General features: G+C 44.2%; 1 protein-coding gene across 2 annotated transcripts in view; it reads right to left on the bottom strand.

The window, feature by feature from the left end:
• Positions 1-25,968, bottom strand: part of reln (reelin) — a 97,466-nt gene that overhangs the window by 36,379 nt on the left and 35,119 nt on the right. For both annotated transcript variants that reach the window (XM_030425244.1, XM_030425245.1), the window contains exons 3-7: positions 22,712-22,850; positions 11,491-11,561; positions 4,358-4,390; positions 4,140-4,218; positions 3,928-4,024 (exon numbers count right to left, since the gene is read on the bottom strand). In XM_030425244.1, the coding sequence (XP_030281104.1) occupies positions 3,928-4,024; positions 4,140-4,218; positions 4,358-4,390; positions 11,491-11,561; positions 22,712-22,850 (419 nt within the window). The remainder of the gene's footprint in view (positions 1-3,927; positions 4,025-4,139; positions 4,219-4,357; positions 4,391-11,490; positions 11,562-22,711; positions 22,851-25,968) is intronic.

Genomic DNA, 25,968 nt, shown 5'->3' with positions numbered 1-25,968 from the left:
TCACGGAATCAAGGATATCACGGATATCACTGATATCAAGGACATCACAGATATCACGGATATCACTGATATCAAGGATATCACTGATATCACGGACATCACGGATATCACGGACATCAGTGATATCAAGGATATCAGTGATATCAAGGATATCAGTGATATCAAGGATATCACTGATATCACGGATATCACGGATATCACTGATATCACAGATATCACTGATATCAAGGATACCACTAGTACTGCTAGGGGGTACAGTAATGACAAAAACTATTACAATAATAATTCTGGGCATATCTTAGCCACTATCTATCTATCTATCTATCTATCTATCTATCTATCTATCTATCTTAGCTTTGAATATTTTAATTCCTACAAATGGAGATAAAATTGATATTGATGTGTAAGTAATATAATATGTATAATAAACATGAATAAACAAAAAATACTAAAGAAACATAAACAAATAAATGACCTAATTAATAAGCCTTTTAATATGAGAAATGCATTCAGTTAATTTTCATTTTATAGTAATACAAAACAAGTTGACACATCTTCCAAAATGACTGCTGCTAAACACTCTGGTATTCAGAGCGGCCCCTTTAAGGCCTCAAGCACACAGTTTGAACATTCACCAATCAAAATCCATGTCCCACCTTCCTCATTTGCATGCAGTCCACTAGTACTACTAGTGGCGGCATCTTGCAACTTACATGTACACAAGTAATGGCTAGAATATCCACTAGTAACACTAGTGAGGCTATTATGATTTTACTAGTACTACTAGTAAAAGCCAAACTGCCCACTAGTAGTACTAGTACGGCATTTGTGACCTTACTAGTACTACTAGTGTGGGCCAGAATGTCTACTAGTACTACTAGTAACAGACAAAATGTCTACTAGTAGCACTAGTGAGACATTCATGATCTTACTAGTACTACTAGTAGAGGGCAACATGTCTGCTAGTACTACTAGTGACAGCCAAAATGTCTACTAGTAGCACTAGTAAGGGCCAAGATGTGTACAAGTAGCACTAGTAAGTGGCAAAATATCCACTGGTAGCACTAGTGGGGGAATTTTTCACCTTACTAGTAGTACTAGTAGCATAAAAAATGCTTACTAGTGTTACTAGTGACAGAAATTTTTTTACTTACTAGTGTAACTAGTAGAATAAAGTTTGTTTTACTAGTGAGCCTCTGAACCTAACATGTAAGGAGTTTGGCTGTACTAGTATGACACAATACACTACTAGTGCGCAACCAGCGAGCTACTAGGATGCAATTGCACACTACTAGTGCATGACTTCATGCAACCTGTAAGACATTTCTGTAACATGTAAGACATTTCTGCGCACTAGTAGGACAAATTTGGCATACTAGTAGGACAACTACGTCTTACTAGTGAAGCAAAACTGTGCACTAGTTGACAACTGTGCGCTACTAGTACTACTAGTGACACTATAAAATTCTACTAGTTAACATCAAGTGCCTCACGAGTAGTACTAGTAGCGCACAGTTGTCAACTAGTGCACAGTTTTGCCTCACTAGTAAGATGTAGTTGTCCTACTAGGATGCCAAAGTTGTCCTACTAGTGCACAGAAATGTCTTACTTGTAACAGAAATGTCTCACAAGTTGCATGAAGTCGCGCACTAGTAGTGTACAATTGCATACTAGTAGCACGCTAGTTGCGCACTAGTAGTGTATTGTGTCATACTAGTACAGCCAAACTCCTTACATGTGAGGTTCAGAGGCTCACTAGTAAGACAAACTTTCTTCCACTAGTTACACTAGTAAGAAGAATTATCTGTCACTAGCAACACTAGTGAGCATTTTTGATGTTACTAGTGCTACTAGTAAGGTGCAAAAGTCCCCCACTAGTGCTACTAGTAGATATTTTGCCACTTACTAGTGCTACTAGTACACATTTTGGCCCTTACTAGTGCTGCTAGTAGACATTTTGGCTGTTACTAGCAGTACTAGTAGACATGTTGCCCTCTACTAGTAGTACTAGTAAGATAATAAATGTCTTACTAGTGCTACTAGTAGACATTTTGCCTGTTACTAGTAGTACTTGTAGACATTCTGGCCCACACTAGTTGTACTAGTAAGGTCACAAATACTGTACTAGTACTACTAGTGGACAGTTTGGTACATACTAGTTAACATGTAAGCTGCGCCATGAATCCACTAGTGTCACTAGTTGCATTTCGTCAGGCCAACATGTGGTACTAGTGCGCAAAATGCAAATGAAGCAGGTGGGATAATGACAAAATCCTGAGTCTTGATTTGTCGGCACTACTTATTTTGAATTAGAGAGCCAATAGGAAGCCTCAATGAATGCTTATTTCCCACCTTCCCATTAGCATTTTGTGCAACTAGTGTTACTAGTAAGCATTTTAGCTTCTACTAGTTCAACTAGTGAGCATTTTCCCCTTACTAGTAGTACTAGTATAGTCCAAAATATCCCAACTAGTGCTACTAGTGGTTGCTGTGGCTCTTACTAGTAGTACTAGTAGACAATTTGGGCCTTACTAGTAGTACTAGTGAGGTAAAAAACACCTTACTAGTAGTACTAGTAGGCACATTGGACCTCACTAGTAGTACTAGTGATGTCAAAAGACACGTACTAGTATTACTAGTAGACATTTTGACCTTCACTAGTAGTACTAGTGAGATCAAAAACATCTTACTAGTGCTACTAGTGGACATTTTGGCTCTTACTAGTACTACTAGTGGGCATTCTTGCCGTTACTAGTAGTACTAGTAAGGTAAAATATACCTTACTAGTACTACTAGTGGACATTTTTGTACTTACTAGTAGTACTAGTGAGATCAAAAATGCCTTACTAGTGCTACTAGTGGGCATTTTGGTGCTACTAGTAGGGTCCAAAAGGCTACTAGTGAGTGACACATGCCTACTAGTAGGGCCTAGTGGTGTTACTAGTGCAGAACAGTAGTTTACTAGTAGGGTTTGATTGGGCACTAGTAGGCCAAAAGTGGTACTAGTAGTGGAAAAAACATTACTGGTAAGACACAGTCGTTCTACTAGTGCGCCCTAGTAGTTCTACTAGTGCGCCAAATTGTCTTACTAGTGAGGACAAAACACTTACTAGTACATGAACCTTAAGTCTGATATCAAGGATATTGAATAAATGCTCAAACGGCTTTCCATAAAGAACTCAATGATGCAGCACAGGTGCAGCAATGTTTTCAGTTAAAGTTGGCAGATGACTAAAGAAAGCTGTCCTGTACATGTTATATAAATAAAAAACATTGTAACTTGTCGTTACAAAGAATTAAATAGAACAAACATATCACAAGATGTATAAAGCGACTTGTGTAAATGTGCAAGAAGCGATATCTGTTCTGCTATTTCAACACATCTGGAGCCGGACAGTGTCAGCCTTTTGTTTTAACCATGAACATGGGGCCAGTATTTAACTGTTTTGTGATATTGGCTCCGTGATTCTTTTTATTTGTTTTCTGGTTTGAGGCAGGCCAGATATATTTGGGCATGCTCAGTCATGCCAGGCCTAACACGTGCAAACAGACTAAATGCATGTCTGATTTTGTTTAATCTGAGCAGGCTCCTGCTGACTAGATGCGCAAAAATGTTTCAGCTCTCACTATAAATAAAACATGTGACAGTAAACTGCAAAATGTTTTATCGTTTTTTTAAAATAATTTTTCATTTTCTAAATCATTGCCCGGCCAGACAGACATGCCGTCTTTGTTATAGTGGCACAGTAATGTGCAAGTTTTCTGCAGAGATGCAGATGCTCAAACATGAGAACCTAATGTGGTAACAGCTTGTGAGCTGTGATGTACTGCACTTGTGGTTGTGGCTACAGAGTGGCTGGTTTGAATGTATGGTCAATGGGCCATAAAGTGTACAGCGGTCGCAGTGTGGTCAAACACGGCAGTTACCAGCTCTCGCTCTCCGAAGGGCTCGCAGAAAGTCACCGCTCTGCCATGCATCAGTACACCGCACTGTTCTCCCACTTCACAGTTGCTGCACTCAGACCTGTAAGGAGAGCAGAATGAGTTATAACAACAGCAAAAGGTATCACGAGAGAGCACCGCAGATGTAGTGATTTCACCCTATGATTACAAGAGGAGTCGTGAACCTTTTCACCTACCAGATGCTCGGGTCCAGCTCTCCTTGGAGGTTGGAGTCAAAGTCGTCACGCAGCACAGCGTGCTTGCCGTGGAGTTCCACTGCACAAGCACAAGCACCATATGCTCACAGTTAGACACAATCTGTACAACACCTTGTCTTCTCATGTTTTAATTACCTGTGTGATTATAATATCAAACGAAAAAGGAAAAAACAGCGCGTAATGAAACGCAGACTCACCAAGACTGGGTCTCAATGGGGACTCGGTCGGAGCTGAAACAGACGGAGAAGAGGATAGTAAATATTTTGAATTGCGACATCTTGAATGTACAGTCCTGGGCCTAAATATCAGGCAGTTAGTTTGTCGTGGGCAGATTGAGATCTGGAGAAGAAGCTGTATGAACCTGTGAACAGAAAGTAAACGAACAGACTGCACAGACTTTATGTACCTGTGCACTCTTGCATTGGATGAAGTGCGTACTCGCCAGCGCGTGGGGAAACGGGCCCCGTTCTTACATCATCTCTGAGTGAAACAAACTTTCTCTGCGTCCAGGCCGTCCACGGCTGCAGTCTCCTGGCTGCCGCTGCTGATGCTAATTCCTTTCAGTAATGAAAGGCCGGGCGGCCGTGATAAACGGTTCAATGCCAATTAACCGCCATCCTCCCCAGAGGCGCCTGTGTGCTGTAATCTTCGGCCACTCCCGAGCTAACACACTCTACCATCAATCTCTCCCAGGGGATGCACAGCTCCGAGAAGAAGAGGGAGGTGAACGGAGGAAGGCTGGTGAGAATTAAGACTTAATGACTCAAACGCAGGTTTTTAAAAAAACACACGGCCTCTAACTCAATTAATACGTCCACTTTTTATCAGAACATCATAAAGGTTGCAGCGCATGGGTTTGACCTTTGGCTAGAAAAGATAGAGGAGGTACTGCAGAGTTTTTGATGGATTAGTTCGGTAGAGACTGTGTTTCATTAGCTAGTGCACATAGAAAGACAGAGACGGGGAAGGTGTAACAAATAATGCAGTCAGGTGGATGCAAATCAGACTCACGCAAAAAAAAGGGTGCACCCGCAGATAATCGAGGTTGCAAACTTGCCTGTTGTACATTTAAGACTCAGCCATTGAGAAAATAGTCAAAAACTCAATTAACACACATTTGTTTCATCTTGTCATGCAGATATCCAGAGTTTATGCTGCTATCCCATATTAAAGAATTTGAGTTTAACCTTGTTTCAGTCACAGTGGTTTCAACCTCTCTGAACATGTCACCCTTCAATCCCTTTGAGCCTCTTTACTCTCCTCTGGTATTTTTCTTAAGGCTGCCTCACTCCAGACTGAAGAGACGGATAATCTGCCTCCTGTTCTCCATCCAGGATGAGCCTGCACACCTGATAAAAAAGCGCTCAGATAACACAGTGAGGACTCAATCCAAAGTTTAATTTCAAGTTCCTTAAGACTTTCTTTCAAACCTTACCGCGGTTCTAAAATGTCCCTCTAATAGATGGGCTTACATTTGAAAAAGCCCACCTAAAACCCCCTCATAAACAACAGAACCTGAGCCAAAAGAGGAGGGATTACCAAAAAGTTTCTAGCTATCGTAATGGCTCTGCAAATGTCTTACTTTGAGCTCGAGCCTCTCTTTTTCGTTAGCTGCCCTCGTTTCTCCCAATTGGATCCAAATGCCGGACGCTTAGAAAATGGATTTACTATTCACAGAGCGCCGCTGAAGTTTCATGCTGACTGCAGAAGTTGGAGTCTTAGTGGCCTGTGTGACAGAGCTGGGCGCTTCACTGGCTGCGATTGTTGCCGCCGCCGCCACTGCTGCTGCTGCTGCTGCTGCTCTGGTGGGCCCTGACGCTCAGCTCCGTGGCTGGAGCTCGCCTCGACGATGAAGCCCATTAAAAAGCAGATCAAAGAGGCCTTCTTCCTCCCTCTCCCCGTCTCTCCCTCCCTTCCTCAACCCTCTAATCCTCCGATGTCTGCTGATTCAAAACATGTTTAGGGGAGCTATCAATCCCAGCGCGTGTAACTCCCTCATTAACATTTTTTTTTTTTGCCAAACTACAATAATGCTGGAATACGCAGATGTGTAGCTCAGTTTACACAAGAGTATATTCATCTTACAAACCCGAAAACCTGAAAAGAGCATGTACTAAAACCCGATTCCTGGTAATCCACCCTCTTAAACTGACATACTGTAATAAATGCTTGGTTGGTATTCTGCTCTCTGCAGTCTCCCGTCTCTTAAACAAACTCTTTCTAAATCACTCTCAGTCTTTCTAGTGAGGCCATTTGGCTGGAGAAAGGCCCAAAGATTTTTTTTTTTCATTTTTTTTTTTTTGGGTGGATAATCCCTTCAAGCTTCCAAAAAGGCCTCATTTACAGTTTTCTTTCTCCATGCTTCATCACGCTCTCCTGCTGTCTCTCTCTCTCTCTCTCACTTGCCTTCTATCGCAATCTCTCCCTCCTGCCCACCCCTCCATCCATCCGCACCCGTTCTGTCTCTCTCTCTCTCTCTGCCTAACCCCTCTGCGCGTCGGGAGCAGACAGTGGCGCTCATTTCACTTGGATTAATCCCCTCTCACTTTCTTAAAGACTTCAATTACTGCCTCCTCTATTTGCGGCTCATCTCCGCTAATGCCTGTATCTCCCTGGCCAGGGCTTATACTCACAAGCACGCACACACATAACACACATACACATACACACACGTCTTTTTGCCTTCCACATTTGACCCAACTCTTCTCTGCTGTTTTGCACATGCACACATATCTGCACATGTAAACAGGAGGGGGGGTTCTCGATAAACTACACCGGGACTGAAATCGCATGGGTGCTGATGAGCAGGGTTGGGGTGATGGGGGGGGACTAAATGAGCATAAGCTTTGGCAGACTCAGACATCTCGGCACAAAGAGCGCAGGGCACAAGTCATGTTAAGTCCTCTCCCCCTCTTCTCTCCATCTTCTGGCTCTAATCTCCTCTCTCTCTCTCTTACCCCCCCCCCCCCCCGTTTGCTCTTTTCCCGCCCTTCGTCTGGCTCACATCCTCGACGACGTGTGAACCGCGTTTGAAGTCGAGTCGCTCCCGTCTACCTGCCGGTTGCAATTGCCGACTCACCGGGGCGCAGGATGCTGTTGTTTTTGTCCTCCTACAATGGCGCGAAAAGAGAAAACGGTTCTCCGAGGTCAGACCGCCAGCCACTTCACTCCACTCAACAAGAAACCGGGGCCTCGGTGTGGGCTTCAATTGGCATCATTACAATAATCATAGGTGAGTGGAGAGGAGAGCAAAGAAGTTAGACTCACCACTATTTTCCAATTTCCACCTTTTTCTTGCTGTGCTTTTAAGTAAAGGTGGGATCCAAGGTAAAAGCAAGACATACTTTTCTTCACAATAGTGAGAATTAAGCAGTTTGGCTGTGTCTCAAAACACGAGGACGGGCTTCTTAAGCATGCAATTTTTGGCTTTTTCGTGCTTATCTCTTGGCAAACATCTCCTGGCTGTCAATGTGTTAGAGATGGAGGGGAAACAACAAAGAACATTCTTACACATATCATCCCACCTTTCTTGTGGAGGTTGAGTAATGCAGGTATAGTTCCAAGGAAAATTGCACAAAAAGTGGCAAGAGAAGAACTAACTTAATAGCAGAAGAACACAAAAGAGAAATGAAAAACAGGACAAAGGAGGGGCTCGAGGAGACAGTCGGGATGCGAGGGGGGAATATAGACGAGATAGCGAGGTCTCAAGGTTTCTCTCGCTGGTGAGCGATGAGGGATGGCAGGCGAGCCGGCGTTCAGCCAGGCAAGCAGGCTGGCTGGCAGACCGGGTGGGTGGCGAGGAGGTGGGAGAGTGGAGGCCACCCATCCCTCCTCTGTTGCGCTGTGATCAGGCGTCCCTCAGGGAGCAGTGGCCCCGTTGAGTTATATGTCCCTTTAATAATCCATCTGGGGTGCAGTGCACTCGGCCAGGCCCATAAAGACCTGATTTATTCCCTCGCTGGAAATGAGAGGACCTGGCGACGCTGGGCAGGAAGCAGGGACCGCTGGCCCTGCTGTCAGAAGATAGAGCTGATGGACGGCCTGCAGCACCATTCAACACCCGCAACCACTCCACCCTTACCTTGCCCGGCCCTGCCTCTCCTCATCCCCCACCTCGGCTCCTCTCTTCAAGGCTTAATAAGTCTTTTTACGGTCTCTCAGTAGGAGCGGAAATGTACTTTTTGTTTCATTCCCCCGCCTGTCTGTTCGCATACTCGCAGTCGTTTAAAAGCTGTGGCGGTAATTTGCATTTTGCCGCGTCATGCTCTGAAGCATCTCGAGGAGCCTGTCCAAACAATTTTGGCAATGTGCTGATTGGTGCCAAGAACTACTCCGTCGTGCTCTGCATTTCATCCGGCCGCGGCAGCATTTGTCATACTCCTATTAGTTTGTCTTCTGAATCCATGAATACAAACACAAATATGGGCACTTTTTTTCGGTGCTGGCTGTTGAGTACAGTAATGGGGCGTAGATCAAAGCAAACTAGAAGGGAAGTCAGAGGGATGACTTGGACGTTGACGAAGGAATGGGGTGAAGATGGGTGCTGGCACAGCAGAAAGGAGCTCTGAGAGACCAGGAGAGAGCAGTGTGTGTCTGGGACCCGGCATCCCCTTACTGCTAGACGGATTATTTTACACACACATGTACACACAAATCTAGCTTGCTCTTGTCTAAGGAGGCGTTGGGGCGCACCGGAGTGGAAACATTAACACACACACCTGTCTACGTGAACTTTCAGGGAGGCTTTCTGTTACTGGGAAGCGAAGTGCTGCGTGTCAGACGTTCCACAGCGAGTTAAAGGCTTATACCCCTCCACTTCTTTCCTTTATCCTTAAATCTCTTATTTACACTGGAGTTTATTCCTCCTTTCTCTTTATCAAGCCAAGCTCGAATTCACACTCCAAAGGAACCTTCTTTTTTCCAGCTCCCCCTGGCTAATCTGCTCATTTGTTTCTTAAAGTCCTCACCCCGGCTGATCACCCCTGATTGCCTTCTTATTCGAGCAGGCTGCCCTTAGATTCTCTCCCTGCCTCCATCCCTTCCTTTCTCTCGCTCTCCCTCCTTTCCCCCTTCTTTCCTCCATGGATCATAACCCTGCTTTAGATAGCTTTCATTCCTCCAGCTCTTCAAAGCTTGAGTCTTAGGCATATGAACTTCTGAAGTGGCTTGAGCCAGCCCTGTATCTTTTATTCCACTCTGAATGCTAATGCAGAGATTTGAAGTAACTTTGCTCACAGCCGTCTGCACTCTCTTTGCCACTCTGCAGCTGAATTTGGGACGGTAGCCTATGTGATCCTGCTGGAAGGGAAACGTCTACAGGCCTCTGCCTCACCTGCTGGCCGAGTCTGACTTTGCCGAGAGAATGAAGACAATAAACATAAATTATGCATCATTTTTCCACTTTCGCTGTTTAATCTGCACTCCTGCACACTTCTCTACTGCACAGTAATACAGTTTTGGCTGCAACCACAGATCAGTTTAATGTCAAAGAAGTTATTGAGTTTCATTTTTATGAAAGGGCCTTGCACATTCCTTTTTTTTTTTTTTTTTTTTATCTGTGCAGCTCTTTTGAAGTTGCAGGTTTTGGTTTGGAAAAAGGAAGAGGAACTGACTACGATGAGTTAGATCAGTGGAGAGGAGAAAAACGATGCTTGTCTCTATTTGGGCAACCCACAAGAGACCAAAAGAATGATCAGACCCATTTCTGTTTCTGTTTCCTCCTCTCTCTCATCTCCCCTCTGTCTCCCTGTGCCTTCTGTTGCCTACGGCATGTTCCTTTCTCATTTGTAATTCAGATTTTCTGGCGTAGTTTGGCGACAGAGAGGGTGACGCAGTATTGGCCATCAAAGAAATTCGCCTACAACAAGGTCGTCCACCCGTTCACATCTGCTCCTTCCCTGCTTTTCTTTTGTTAATAATGTTTAATCACCGCGCTGGCTCCGACAAACACCCAAATCACCTGTAATTCATGACCTTCAATGTTCTCATTACTGCTATCTCTTCATCCCGCCATCTTTGTCCTTCTGTCCTCCCGTCTCTCGTTTACCAATTAGATAGAAACCATCATTACCGACACAAGTCATTTATAGCTCGACAACCTTCAGCTCCGGCGTGCCCCTTATCACTCTCACCGCCTCACATCCCTCTGTACCCCTCATACCTGCACATAACACCTAAATACCTCACTGCTACTTTCTCTCTTCCTCTCTTCCCATTCACAACTTTGCCTCCTCCAAGGCCTTGTAAGGTCTAAATCTCTTCTTTCCAGCTTGTCTGCTGAGACTAGCTGTGTGTTAGTGTGATACTGCAGGGCCTTGGCACTAAACAACTAAGTGACTGTTGTTGGCTTTAGATATAGTATTTGGAGGGGGGAGGGGAGACTGGGGCAGTGTGTCAGCAGTGGTGAGCGGATGAGCTCTCGGGCAAGGAGACAGAGGAGAAGAGCCTTGCCGCTTTTCTCCCTGTCACTCTTCCAGGCCTGACTGAGGGCTCTGCTGCGCCACAGCTTTCCCAAATGGGCACGGCGCCATGAAGTTGAGTGCTCTCTCCCTGGCATGTGCTACAATCACCAGTAGTTTCTCCAGTGACCTGCTGAGGGACACACTTGTCTTGAAGAGTCCTCAGAGACTCGCCACAGAGATGATCTTTTTTTTTTTCCCCAATAAAGACTCAATATATATTATAAAGCTGAAATGGAGTTGTTTTTCTTCCCCGAAACAGTTAGCGAAAAAAAAAAACCCAGCAGCAGTTAGTGTACTTCATTTTAAGCATTAAAGTCAAATTTGATCTACAAGGAGGAGTTCTTGACTGAGGAGGAGGCTTCTTTCCTGTAAACAAGCAATTATACACACTCAGCATGCAGAGTGGGACTGCACTGTCTGTCAATAGCTACTTAAGACTGTCACAGAAAGTGGATGTAAGAAGTGTCGGCCATAAAGCGTAAATCTCCGGCTGAGAGAGAGAGAGAGAGAAAGGGGGGGGGAAGAAGCTGAGTTTAGCATAAGCTGAAATTAAGCTGGCAATATAGGACATCCAAATATCTCTGGCTCTGGCTGTATCATTAGGCAGAAAGAGAGCCAGGAAGCACTGCGATGCCACTGTCATGAAGAAGCAGCATATCATCCATATTGTGTCATCTATATGCTGACAATCTGTGCATATGATTGACAGTAATGAGAAGTGAGGAAGGGGGGCATGGTACGTATATATGTCGGTGCACATGTGTGCCTCAACATAGTTGTCTCTTCACGTATGAATATGACACATATGTATGTATATGCTTCTTGTCATAAAGGGTGGTATTTGTGTTGTCCCTGCTACTGCGACTCACCTCCCTGCTCACAGAGCTGCTGGGCCAGAGCATCCTTGAAAAGGATCTGTCCTCGATGTGTTGCCGTGGCTCTGAGAGAGAGAAGAGGGAGAGACAGAGAGTTAACATACCGAAGGGAGAGTTAACCACACAGTCCTTTTCATATGAAGATCAATTGTGCACAGATGGCATCATTTCCCTCTCAAACAAAAGTGAGTTACATAAAGGGGGACGTTTTTCTGATGTTCATTACAATGTGAGTTTGAGGTTAAAACGACAACAAAAGCTTTACTGAGGCTAAATTTACACACATATGGGATACAGCGATAGGATAAAAATGACAAAATACAAAGTTGTCATTGCAGTTGGAGTTCTTGTTACTGTAGCCCCCTTTTCACACAAGCTCTGCTACCCTGAGACTGTCTCCACATAGCCCCCGAGGAGCTGCATGTGTAAACGTGAATGCACGAATCACTTGGCACGGACGTTAAATGGACCTTTCACCACCAGCTACCTACTACAGCGTCTGTGTAATGCTGATTGAGCCCATGTGTGAACAGAGCATGTCCAGAGAATTCACAGCAAGGGAATGATCGCGTTGCTCATGACGGCGCATGAAGACGAATCCAGTCATTATTACAGGTGATTCGGGCTCTTTATAACCAGTAGCCCTCGCCAAAACATATTTTCCAAAACCTTGTTGTACAATACATGTATGGTCGCATTATTGTATAATGCAACTTTTCTGTGCCTGTACAGTATAAAATAGGGTGCGTGTTATCAAATATCGGCCAATATCCTCTGCACTACTCTACTGCACTACTCCAGCGCAGCAGTGTAAAACTACCTATATGTTGCGTGCTGTATGTACAGAATGTAATATGAATTTCCTTCCGGTGGCCATGAAATGCATTATTCATTTGAAAATGGAGAGAGCTTTAAAAAGGGTGAAATGGCTCGTGATGCGGTGGGATCTTTAACATAGAGACATGATGAGAGAGATCCACTCTCGTTCTCAATAGCAGAAGGAAGATGGATACTGGCGACTACAGAAACTGTCACCTCTCAGATGGAAAAAAAAGCCCCACCACAATACTACTATGAATAATATTAATAATAATAATACTAAAGTTGTTGGATGATAGTGATAGAATTAATAGTATACGACAGGAAAGTAAAAAGCCCACGACTGGGAGAAAAGATGGAAAGAGCGTGATAGGAGCTGCAATTTCTTGAAATCAGTCATTGGAAAGAGATTGTAAAGTTTTGAGACCTTGAGCATTTTGTAGCTCATTCTGGTCAGAGCAGACTGGGATGTACTGTATCGTGGCCCAATGAAGGAAAGTCTTGTCCAAGCAGAGACAGCAGTTCATTTTTAAATGGCTAGTAAAAGCCTTATTACACCAGTTGGACCTGCGTTTTCCCCACATAATACTCAGAGGAGAAACAGTAGGAACTGTATCGAGGTCAAAAACATAAAGAGGATAAACATCACGGCCAGTGTTGTTTCCCAACACTGCTTGTCCATCAAGTAGAGCAGGGCAGATGAAGTCTCATCTGTCTGGCACTCGTGTCTAATGTTGTAATTTGGCTTCGCTGTTAATCATACACATCATTTGCGGTTTGTAAATCCGAGCAAACCTCACACTAAAAACACACACTGACACTGAACTATGTGAGCCACCCACATACAGTGAGAAAGTCCCCTCAAGGAGCCACTTGTGGAAATAAGAGGCCTCTTTTGTCGGTGTGTGCCATGTAAGGACACACTGTTGTCTCTGTTTTCAGGATATTCCCACGATCCAGAGACATTACACAACATTTCTTTTATCTTGGTCAAAATAATGAAGTGGGGCTCTGAGTAACCTCACTGAGATTTCAAAATCACTATACGTCAAACTCTATGGAAGCAGTCCAGTGTGTGTGTGTGTGTGTGTGTGTGTGTGTTTAGGTGTGTGTGTGTGTTTAGGTGTGTGTGTGTGTGTGTGTGTGTGTGTGTGTGTGTCTGTGCCACACCCCAGTCAGCACCGGACACACTGTCCATTATGACACAGACTAAATGGAGGAAGAGAGGATTAAAAATCAGCAAAACTTTATTGGGTGTGCACAATATGGCGAGCGGCTGAGTCAGAGAGCCCCACATCTATTTTTCAGACTCCCTCCTTCCCCTGCTTCATTCGTCTCTCCCTCTCTACAGTCCCACGCGGATTTCGCCTTGCGCCTCCCAAACTCTCCCCCAGCCCGGCCCACTGTGCAGACTCAGGCCTTTTATGGGTGCCGAGGCATTTACTCGTTCATCTCGGCTCATGAATAATGAACCGGCCCCTCATTAATTAGTAAAGAGCCCCTGTGCCCGCGCAGAGCTGGGGAGAAAACATACTTAATTACGCTCATATTTCAGAATTGGATGAAAACTAATTTGAGTTTGGTATTTATGAATAAAAGATGGCGCGTAACAAAACAGCGGGTGGGGATGTAGGAACAAGGCCCTTAAATATTTACTAAACACAGCCTCAGCTCAAGTTCACTAAACAGATTCTGTTAAGTGCCACGGGACGTTGGGCTCCATCAAAGAGCACATTTGACCTCACACACATCTTTTACACTCACTAAGCACATTTGTGACTGTAACCCTTACCAAGCCAGGTAGAAGAAAAATAAACTGCAAAGCTGACAGCAGTGGAATAATTGTTCTGATCCCGTATATGTGTAACAGTAGATATTCAACTAGAGATGCACCAGTCTCCTTTTTCCACGCCCATCTGATACCTGCATTTGGATACAAGTCCGTTTTTCTTGATTGCTGTTGTTGTTGCTACAGTGCTTCTTAATACATGAGCAAAATATATGCAAAAATTGCCATAACTTGATTATTTCCAAGCAATTCAGTTGAACTGTAGGTTAAGTGGTATTCATACACAGAAAAGTGTCAGAGAGCAAATACCACCGGCAACTACATTAATGTTTAGAGAAACCTGCACAGGTCAAGCACGCGGTGATGCGTTATGAATTATTAGTGAGTAGACTTTACATAAATTTAACGAGAAAATTGACAATCAGTCGATGGAATCTGGAGCGGATCACGTATTGGTGGCGTCAGTGTGATATCCGACAGCTGAACTATGTCAGTGTCAGCACTGCTACTGTTATTTGATTGAGTCGGTCCTGGCTCTAACAACAATGTAAAAAAGTCCTGGATTCAAGTGCAAAAGTATGACAAAATGTTGTGTGTAAAAGTAGTTATTATGCAACAGAATGACTGCTGTCAAAGCTACAGTGTGTTATAATATATTTATATTGAGGACTCATCACTGATTCATAAAATGTGTACGAAGCATAGTTATGCTTAAACAATCTATTTATACTGTTGGCTTTTTATCTGTAACAATGCAACAATATTGATAGACCATATTAATCTGTAAAGTAGAGTAAATGCACTTAATTCCTTTATATCAACTCTGATTATTAAAATGCAATTATGGAAAAGGACTGTTTGAAAAATCCAGACGCACTTGTCTGTTTCTAATGACGTTGTTGTCTTTTCCGCCAATAAACACAAAAGCATCTATCAAACAGAGGCAGAGAAGATATTCAGCGGGAAAATAGTGTGTGTTCCTTTGAAAGTGTGTGTGAAGGCTGTGTGCTGGTAGTCCAGCTATGTGTGACTTAATAACGTGTCATGTCATTAAAACAGTAGCCAGGAGAGGGCATTTAGTCTGAGCCGGGGAGTGTGTGATCGGCGCAGCGAGACGCCAGCGTCTGTCCTGCCGTCACACTCCAGCGGCTCCTCAGCGTGTGTCTCTCATTACCGTCTCCACTCTGGGAGACACACACACACACATACATGCACACGCGGAGAACAGCACTGATACACACAAAACATTCATTGAACATCTACATGTTAATTTGACTTTCTTCGGGGGGAGAAAAAGGCAATTAAGGTCCTAAACGTGTTGCTGTTTTTTTTTTCCCTCCTCCGATTCAAACGAGGGATCGTTCATCTTGTGAAAATAAGTGTCACCCTTTCCCCTCTCATTAGTCGGGAGGAGCAAATCTGAGAGATGGGAAACAGAAAGAGGGATTGAGTCAAAAGATTGAGTGAGAGAAATGGAAAAATGTTGTAGGAAGGGAGAGGATTGGGGGGGGCTGGGATGCGGTCAGATGAAATAGTGATGGGGGTTTAGATGGCCTTGTCTTTCAAAGTCCACAATCTGCTGTCAAATAGCAAGGCATGCAAGTAAGGGCAGAGATCCAGTCCACACACAAACACACACACACCCACCCACACACACACACCTACACACACACACACACACACACACTCCAAGCCACATATGAGCTTTAACATGTATGCAGATGGACAGGCTGTCACTCAAAGAGCTCCCAAAAGGGCCTGGAGTGGGTAATTACCAAGCATGTCTTCCATGTTAGATTACATGTTGCTGTCGGCCATAAGTATCCCCCAGGAGCCGGCTTGACAGCTCCCTGCTAACCACACTCACACACACACATGCGGCGGGGAGCACAGTGGCTGGTTTACCCTAAAGCCATATACATGCGGTTAAATATAGCTGCTGCTACCATAAAGAAAGGAATACGCACCAAAACTGACCACACAAACAAACTTTTGAAACGTTTTTTTTTTTTTTTTTGTCCACCAGTGAGAAAATGATTTTTCTCATTTCGCAGTAACTATCACATCTTCAGGGTGGAGAACACACACGTTGCCTCGTTAGACTCTTCCATCCCCGTTCTCCTGAAAATCCCAATTAAAAGCTCATTTTCTCGCCCAGCTCACTAGGCCTGTATGTAATCATGATTAATATGAGGAGTTTTCGGCGAGGTGCAGCTCCAGTCGCCAGCACTGATTTGGTGCATTTGGACCCAGCCCTTAAAAAATACACCCGTAATTGGTTGATTTATCTTCCACGTTGAGCACCAGCTGCGGTTATGGCACCACAATCAGGGACAACGAGTAAAAGACGGGAGAGGAAGGGAAGATGGAGAAGCAAAGACAGGACAATGAGAGCGGCAGACTGAAAAAGGGAAAACAAGAATCTCTAGAAAACCACTAATGAAGCCTTGTTTCTTTGTTCCTTAATGTTATTTATTTCAACCGAGCCTTGATATTGTCATACCCATCAGGGCCTGAGAAGTTGTAACTGGAATCACATAACTCCCCCACCCTCCGCTCCCTCCTACCCCTAAATTAATTAATTGAAAAAGGCTCTCGGAGAACATGCAAATTTAATGAAGCTCCACAGAGGAGGGATTTGGGAGTTGTTTGGCAAATTACCTGCTTGTTAGCACAGGGTCACAGAGAGTTACGACTCCAAATACAGCCAGAAGACGCGCCGTTACTGCTCAGTACACAGCCAGGAGAAGAGCAATTGACCTTGACTACTTTTGGCGAGCAATAATTAGGGGAGATTAGGAAAACAACGGCAGTTAGGAGTAAGTATGTGAAGGAGAAAAGAAAAGAGTTGAGTCTAAAAAGTCTGCTTAAAATCTGCCTTTTAAAAACCTTTGTCTCCCTTCCTTGCCTCCTCACTGAGGGTCAGACTAGGACAAGATGGGGAGAAAGAGCAACCGAACGATGAATTCCCAACAACAAGTCATGTCTGTAATTCATCTTGTCAGTCACGTTTGCAGGGAACAGACATCGCAGAATGTGAAGCAATCATTGCTCGCAAAAATGTGAGCGGCCCCGTCTCCCCTGAGCACGGTTCTATTCTGCTGCATTTAAAATCATTCTTTACCTTTTCGTTCTTTCAGTCTCCAAGCTCTGTTTCATCAAAAAAATTGATAAGGAGGTCAGCGTCCCAGCAGGTGGTACAGTGACCTGCTGATGAGAGCGTGTGATGTTTGGTGCAACACAGATGTGGTGTGGACAATTTGTGACGGTATTGATCAGCGCTCCGTGCATGTATCTGTGTGCACCCGTGTTCCTCTCTGTACACGGGTGTATGTATATAATTTCAGGGGTCATGGGAGACCGTCCCTTGGGAAATAAGACTACATCATGGATGCAGAGACCTTTAGGGTAAACAGCAACAGGAGACCGTGCTTTGATCCGTCAAGGAGGACCGGAATGACTCTGCCTTTAAAAGTTGAAGATGTACTGCTGAATTCTGAAAAAAAAAAAAACTAGCACATCTTAAAAGTTTAAGAAAGGTTAAACACATGAATATGAGAGATATAAGAGTTGCTGTCTTGTACGTGAATGTGTGATATATGAAAATTGGAATTATATGGGCGGGCTCTGTCAGATTTGCAGCTCTGGTCGGCTCGCTGAGGAAAAAAAGTGGTTCAGATTTATGTGCTCTGTCATGCTTCACATTTCTACCCCGTATTTTCTAAATCTACAATGCCAAAATGGGATTACCTTGAACCAATCTTTCATTTTCACAGGCCCAGTGTCTACAGTGAATCTGCCACACAGCCACAGGCTTCTGTGGAGCTTTTAGTGAAGAGGGGAGCTCATTAACTAGTGATTTTATGTTAAAACAGACCGAAAGATTGACTTGAATAACAGGAAATCAATAGAGAGGACTAATACCAGGAGGAATGAGGTGCTGGGTGAGATAGATCAGCTGCCAGCCTGATATCTGAACTCTGACCTTTGACCTCTGATTAATATAACAAGCTGTCAATCACCAGACTGGATGAGCTGAAGGACACATTCTTGAAATAAACTTGAAAAGGTCAACCCAAATTTTTAGCACCACGCCCGAAAGCGGAAATAAATCTACCGTATGTTACCGGTCTACCTGCTGCAGCTATTGTCAGCGCTCAGATGGGCTTCATCACACACCTGTTCTGCTGACTGACTCTTGCTACATGTGCAACACGCTAGGACTGAAAAGACCGCTTTTAATTTTAGTGCACCTGACCACTGAAACAAACTGAACATCTATCTATCTATCCATCTATCCATCTATCTATCTATCTATCTATCCATCTATCTATCTATCTATCTATCTAAAGGTAATTAGAGTCGCCCCTTAATGATGCCTTGAATATAAATAGTGGATGAATGAAATAAAGGCACAAAGAGTTTTTCTTCAACAAAAGCAGCCAAAGGAGGCTGTGTTCACATGCACCAGCGGACTGTAGTCTGCGACATACGATGCAACACCTTGTTTCACAAACTTCGTCCATGCACAGGCCTGCCTGCTTTGAACAGATGGCAGTATCAACAACACAACAACACCCGGAATAATTACAACACAGGAACTGCTCCTTTTCAATTACAGATAACAAGACAAGAGAAGCGTTTTAGCGCCCACCTGCCCGATTTCTATTTCTCCTCCTAATTGCTCCTACAAGTGGCTTCAATCAGTCTCGGCAGAGGAACCGCAGCTAGCGGAGATGTAGAAAAAAGAGCAAACGTGCAAGTGTTTGCGAATAAATACATATAAACACACGTATACACAACGTGCCGTGACATAAAGATCTGGTTTGCCATTAAGATCTGCAGACATCCGTCTCCTCGGGGGAACACTTTAGGATGAGGGCTCACGTGCAGTAATTAAAGCAATCTCTAACCAGGCAGCTGTCTGAGACCCACAGGGAGACGGTACACAACACTGCAGCTCACAGGCACACACACACGTACACACACAACTACCAATACACACAAGGAACTGTCAGTGCGTTGCTGCATATGCGCACACAGCACCCAGAAAGGGCCACATAGCACCCACACACACGAGCAAGAAAGAGTTACAAAGTTAGGAGTTATGTTTAAATATGTTTCTCTGAATGTAGCTGTTGTTACATTTAGAACCACATGTACACACACACACACACACGCACGCACGCACACACACACACACATACACACTCACACACATAGCAGTGAATGCCTGGAGGGTGTACGTGAAGCAGAATAAAGGAAAAGAAAGGAAGAGACACAGCAGTGCATCTCTGCATTCACCAGAGGAGGCTTTTAACCATTCTCACCTCTGTTAAGTGCAGCAAAGCATTCAGTACATTATGTCACGGTGTGGACTGTCATGTCTGAGCAAGAGGAATAAAAAGTGGGGCACAACTGTGTTTTATGCAATCATTAAAGTGTGAGTTGGTTTGCATTTTGTGTGTGAGAAAAGGTTTTTCGCCCAGCCTACAGCGTAGCTTCACTACGATATTTGCGGGAATAATTGCAGGGAGTGAGTTCATATAAGGGCTAAAGCTAGTGATCACTTTAATTACACATTAATCCATTATTCATTCTTTAAATTAATTAATTAATTAATTGAAAGATATGTCTGTTAAATGTCTGAAAATATATTAATATTTAATCACATTGATCCAGTTGATCCAGTTTCTCACTTACTGGTTCCATTTAAAATTGATTTGAACATTTTATTGTCAGCTTTTACAGCTCTTCATGGTCTGGGACTTTGCTAACTTGCTTAGGTTCTATTCCCATACAGTATGTACCAAGTTGTAACCCAAAGGTCCTTTAACACAGCTCTACTGGTTGTTCCCAAGTCTTGGTTGGTGACTGGACCGGGCCTTCGCTGTTAATGTCCCTAGATTCTGGAATAGCCTACGTGAGATGTAAATAAACGATAAAGATAAAATAAATGAATTCTACAACGTAATCTGCAAAGTAACTTGTGACTGAAGTTATTCAATAAATCTAGTGAAGTAAAAGTACAATATCTGCCTCCAAAAACTTGTGGGGTGAAAAAATACTCGTGTCAAGTAGCAAATACCTCAAAGCTGTACTTAAGTACAGTGACTGAGTAAAGGTTCTGAGTTACATTTCATCACTGTGGACGTGTGTGTATGTGTGTGTGCGTCTCCTCTCTTCTCTTATTCCTCTCCAAGGCCTCCCCTTCTCTTTAGATGGCAATTTACAGCCACCCAGAAAATGAGTTCTTCTGGATGCCCACCGTCACCGCACTCTATCACACTCCTGCTAGTGATGTGTTACCAGGAACACTCCCACAATATTGCCCATAAAACTGCTCGCAGGCCTCATATTGATGCAGCGGCGGACCTGCTCCAGCCCTGTGAAGGACGTCAGGTGTCTGCGCCTTTAATTTAAACACTCATGGACACTGCCTGTGGAAAATGGACCTTGTATCAATCAGGGCAGTGGACAAGGGCAGGACATTGCATTATCTACATTTTGTATGGCCAAGACAAACATCTCTCAACCCACATTTTATTGCTTTGTTTGACTTTATCATTGATTGCAAGATTTGACATAAATCCGCACATCCAACGCTGGAAGACAATGTGACAAAAGTGACAGTCGTATGATCACGTCTGAAAGGAAGGGAGACCTAAAGGAGAAATGTCAGGTCACCAACCAAGGTAACTCTAGATTTTGGATTCAAGGGCCTCGCCTGTTGAATTTCTCAGAGTCACGTCACTGAACCCAGGGAGGGCAGCTCTGGAGGTGAGGATGCACTCGTGGAGATGGGGGCTTTGAACTGGAACACGGTGCGGTAAGAGTGTGTGTGTGTGTGTGTGTGTTAGAAGCAGTTTTCAGCCAGCTGGAGTGTGACTGGCTGACTTTGATAAGGTCAGCCGCAGGGGCCCCTATTGTCATACAGTCGTGGCCCCCTGCCAGCCCCACTGTCATCAGCACTGGCACACTGCTGCTCTGTGGTTTACACTCAGGCGCAAACACACAGCGCACGCATGGGCACCCACTACACACACACACGCAAAACGCTGAGGAAACACACAATCCTCGTAAGCTGACACACGCTCAACAGTAAATGTATTTGCTGGCAGACCAAAAAGCCAGTAAATCTGTTTGGCTCTGTGGATATTGTCTAAATGGCAGCTCCACTTCAGCAAATTCCCCAACTGAATCCTCTTTCTGTCAGTCTGTCCATAAAAGTCTGATAGTCTATGGTGTCCCTCCAGGAATTCATTGAGGGATTTTTGTGAGTACTGCCAAAATGTTTAATTTAGTTGTGTTTTTTTCTTTTTTTTTTTTTTTTATGAAGCACTGATGTGCAATCCGCAGTGTCTGTCAAGTCTGGAGCGAGGATGACTGGTGACAAAAAAGGGAGAACGAAAATTAAAGATTAGTTTGCAGTTTGATTTGACTATCCGAGGATTAAAAACGTATGACGGGAATAATGTTTTCTTTTTGAGATTTCATTTTTAAAAACATGCTGTTGTTGATCTAGACTTGTGAGAACTGCTCTTGTCAAGTGTATTAACATCACAATATTTATGGTTGAATTTTCTGAGAGATCTTTGAAATGTGGTGCCGCTGTGACTTTGCATGGGGGCAGAGTTACTGGAGTCCTCCCTTTTCCCTCCATGCTTCTCCAGTAACAGCTGCTAATTGCATTTTGACTGATTATCAGCGTGGGGCTGTAAATCACCAGCCAAGAGAACTACAGGGAAAGAGAGTTAGAGGATGTTTCCAACAGACAGAGATGGAGAAAATGATGAAGAGCAAGAGCAGACAGAGGGGAGGGGGGGGGGGGGGGGGGGGGGAATGAAAATGAGAAAAAGGAAGAAGGAACATGGCTTTTCTCAGGCGTATTAAGATAGATCTTGTTCGTCCTGAGCCAATCAAACAACGTGTGTGCTTCAGGGAAACACAGCCAGTGACATGTAGACAAACAGACCTGTGCACAATCCCCAGAGACTGTTGCAATTCAGCCTCTACTTGTGAGGCTGGATAACTGCGCTTTAATAACACCTTCATGTAACGTCAGGGAGCACAGGAGTTTTTTTTTTGTCAATGTCTGTTTCACGCCCCATCCTCCGGGAATGGGTGTATCTGTTCAGCCTCTCAGACATTTTCCAAAGGGAAGAGGGACCAAGGCGGCTGAATGAGAGGATAGGAATTAATATTTCCGCTTATTCTCAGGAGGGCAAACACACACTCCCACCTGTTAATGCACAGGCCCTGTCAAGCAAGGTATTGAGGACATACACGCTATCTGTGTCCTCAGTGTAACCTCCTTCCAGTCATCACGAATGCTCTCTCTGACAGGGTGGCCCTTAAACATCCTTTCTCTGAAAATGAAAATGAAAACACAACCCATGATGTCAGCTGATAATCCTCTCTCAGGCTCACTGGGTCAACATGCAGCCACAAAACACTAACGGATATTATTGTTAAGAGTTTTACGACTTCCGTGTCTGGGGTCGGACGCGTGGCAGCTGTAAAGGTCCTAGATCTGCAGTATCTCTGTTTTGTCCTGTTTTTTAAATGGCTCTCTTTTACACGTAGAGACGCTCAGGCGTGACTTACAGGAAGTTGACGCAGCCAGTGCCGGGCGGCGGGGCGATCCAGACAAAGCTGAAGCTGGAGGACGGCTGGTGGCTGACGTGGGAGGCAACCACGCTGCAAACGAACTGGGTACCAGCAAACTGCCGCTCTGGCATCACACCTGGAGTAGAAAAGAGAAGAGAATGAGTGAGAGACCCCAGAGGACAGTTCACAATGTGTTTTTGTGTCATCTTATCATTGGATCATTACAAAACATATACCAAAGCTGCCTTAGTCCTTCAGATGTTCTTTGTTGTGGTAGCTGGGGCTCCAAATCGACTAGGAGCTGGGGTTTCTTCCTAATTTCAACGTGTAAGTAACACAATGCGTACATAACTTTACAGGCTAGAGCAGACATGAAAGTTCATTATGCTGTCAAATTTTGTATATAGCACCTTTAACTACAAAGTACAAATACCTCAAGATTGTTACATTCTGTCAGTGGCCAGTGGTGTGCGTTCGCAGGCCTCTTGATCATTATTGCCTTCATAAAGAGGCATAAAATCCACAATCAAAGACCAGCTATCACTAAAACATACTGTAGTTGTGGTAACCCTAACCACAGTTGTGGTAACCCTAACCCTAACCCTAACCCTTATATTTAAAGTTGCGGCCTCTTTTTGGTCACCACCTCCTCTCACCAGTTTCCACACTGCTTACTTAATTAATCCACATCCTCGTAGAGTCACTTTCACAAAAATAAAACACACAGAAATAATGATGTTCACTGTGATGGGTCACCAACTGTATCCCAAACAAGTCTGCTCAGGTTGATTATACTCAGTAATGAAATGGGACCCACATTGAAATAAAAAATTGGTACTGTGCATTTGCAGCAAAGTCATACAGAACGACTGCAGTAATATTTGATAAGACAATAAAGCTAACTTCTTAACTTACTGCTGTAAAAACACATCAGCGTACATCTGAAGCAGATGCATACAGAGCACTGACATCCACAGAACCCTGTCTCTAGGTTTGCACATGCACACAATGCACCTTATCCCCTCCTTCCCTCCTTTCCTTTGCTTTTTATTACTCCTCTCTGATCTCATGCCATGCTACTGTTATTATTTCCATCCACTGGCATCCCACCATTTCTTTTTTCTTCTTCATTGCTTCCTGCCTAACATCCACTCCACAAACACCTTCTCTCCTTTCATCATTATTATTTTTTCTATCACGACCCTCTCCTTCTTTTCTCCGTCCCTGTGAGCTGACACTACGTTAACGGTGCTCTTATTAATGAGGGCCCGTGTCCGGCTATGATTGCACCGATGGGATGACATCATGTCACACAATCTTTCCTTCACATCGCAGAGGGCAAGGGCAGGACGCCGCCTGACTCATCAATCACTGTGCAGACGTACTGAGGAGTTCAATAATTTACTGCAACCAAGCGGCTTTGTAGCGGAGGGACGCGCAATCGCAACTGGAGTATGGTGTGCGCGGGCAGGTTATCTTGGAGTTAATTCTACAACACTAAGTCAACGAAGCTTGGTCAAGTGCACACAGAGCGAACACATTCAGACGGTTTTAAAAAATGTATGTGATGTCCCATCTGTGTATGGAAGTGTGCGCGGTCTGGTGGCGGCCCTCCGCTCTGTGCAACCTGCAAAACACAACCCGCTCCTCCATCATAACTCAGCTCAGTGAAAACATAATCAGCAATGATTAATAACATCAGAGCTTTAATATCCCCTGAATCAATGTGCAAATCAATATGCAAAGATTGTGTGTGCATGTGTGTGCATGTGTGTGCGTTTGTGTGTGTGTGTGTGGTGCAAAACTAATTATTTGCAGAGAAATAATTCCGCCCATTGCTGACAGTAATAAATTTGACCTCACAGATTGCGCCCATAAATACACGCAATGTCGACAGCTCCATAAATGTTTTTTCGGCCAGCTGTGTGTGCGTGCGTGAGTTCGTTTGTATCGTTGCGTGACATTTATGTTGATGTGCGCGTGCGTGCGTGTGTGTGTGTGCGGCGTGGTACAAACAAACCTAGTTATCATTGCTGTCGGATGAAAAGCTAAGAAAAAGCAAGCTTGGTTTTTAATTGAGCACCGTGCATGTATTTGTTTAGCCTGTGGGGTCTGCGAAGGTTCTCCCTCCACCGAGGAGCTGGTGCATTTTCTCATCAAGTAAGAGACACATCCAACTCCTTACTCAACTGGAGTTCAAACTGAATGATCATCAAAGCGGGGTGATTTAAGAGCTCTCACATGACAACAGCATATTGTGTCATTATGTGCGAGTGCGAGCAGCGTGTGGCCCTCGTGTGTCAGATTTACGAGATGTCGAGCGACGCAGACTTTTTTTTACATTGCGAAAGGAGCTGCTGGTGTGTAATAACAGACTGAGATGTAATCACCCACTAATAGTACTGCTGTTCTCTAATCACCTCAGCTGCAACCTTGTACGCGTAATGGCCAGGATTTGCTCCTAAGTGAACACATACACTCGCGTGGGGATACACACATAAACACACATTACTGTGGAGGGTTATTGCGATTTGTTTTGTTTGTCCGGGCGAGACATCGTCAGCAGCCTTATCTTTACTGCCAACATACGGAGCATGCACTGACATACCCATGCATCTTTCTCTCATTTTAACCACCTCTGACACAAAAGAGTCATTTTCCAGACCGATTTTTGTTGCTGTTTCGTGCCACGCATTTAGCGTCGCAAACCAAGGCAGTCGGGACATCAGTGTTGGCACTGATTGTCCAATTTTCGTGGCAACAGAAGAGAGGGAGAAGTGCTGTGAATCCTTTCTCACCACATTGCTGTGGCTCAATGTGAGAATCCCTGCAGATGTGCATAATACAAGCTTAGCTCTTGCGGTGGCAATGGGAACACTAGCTGGAAAGCTGCAAAGACAGACAGACAGAGAGAAGTGTGGTGTTGGGGTTGAGCGGCAGACTGAGCAGAGGAGATAGCAGAAGGAGAAAGTAAACGGGCTGTGGCCGGTGGGGACAGACGGACAGAAACATTGAATCACTCATTCAAAGGAATGTTCTCGTTTACAGCGCTGTCACTCATCATTGAGGAAAAAGAAAATGAGGGCACTGTCAATAAGTGCCTTTTTTCATTTGGAGTGATGACAAACTCTTGCAATACCACCCGAATTCCTTCACCAAAGGCTACGATAACTCTTGCTTTCATAGGAAAATGAGCTAATATTGGATGAAGTAAAAACAAGCACATAATTCCGCTTTTGAAAACAAAAATTTGA

The sequence above is a fragment of the Sparus aurata genome, chromosome 8, assembly GCF_900880675.1.
Source record: "Sparus aurata chromosome 8, fSpaAur1.1, whole genome shotgun sequence".
Lineage (NCBI taxonomy): Eukaryota > Metazoa > Chordata > Actinopteri > Spariformes > Sparidae > Sparus > Sparus aurata.
Note: the sequence above shows the minus strand (reverse complement) of the source record. Positions and strands in the feature narration are given on the sequence as shown.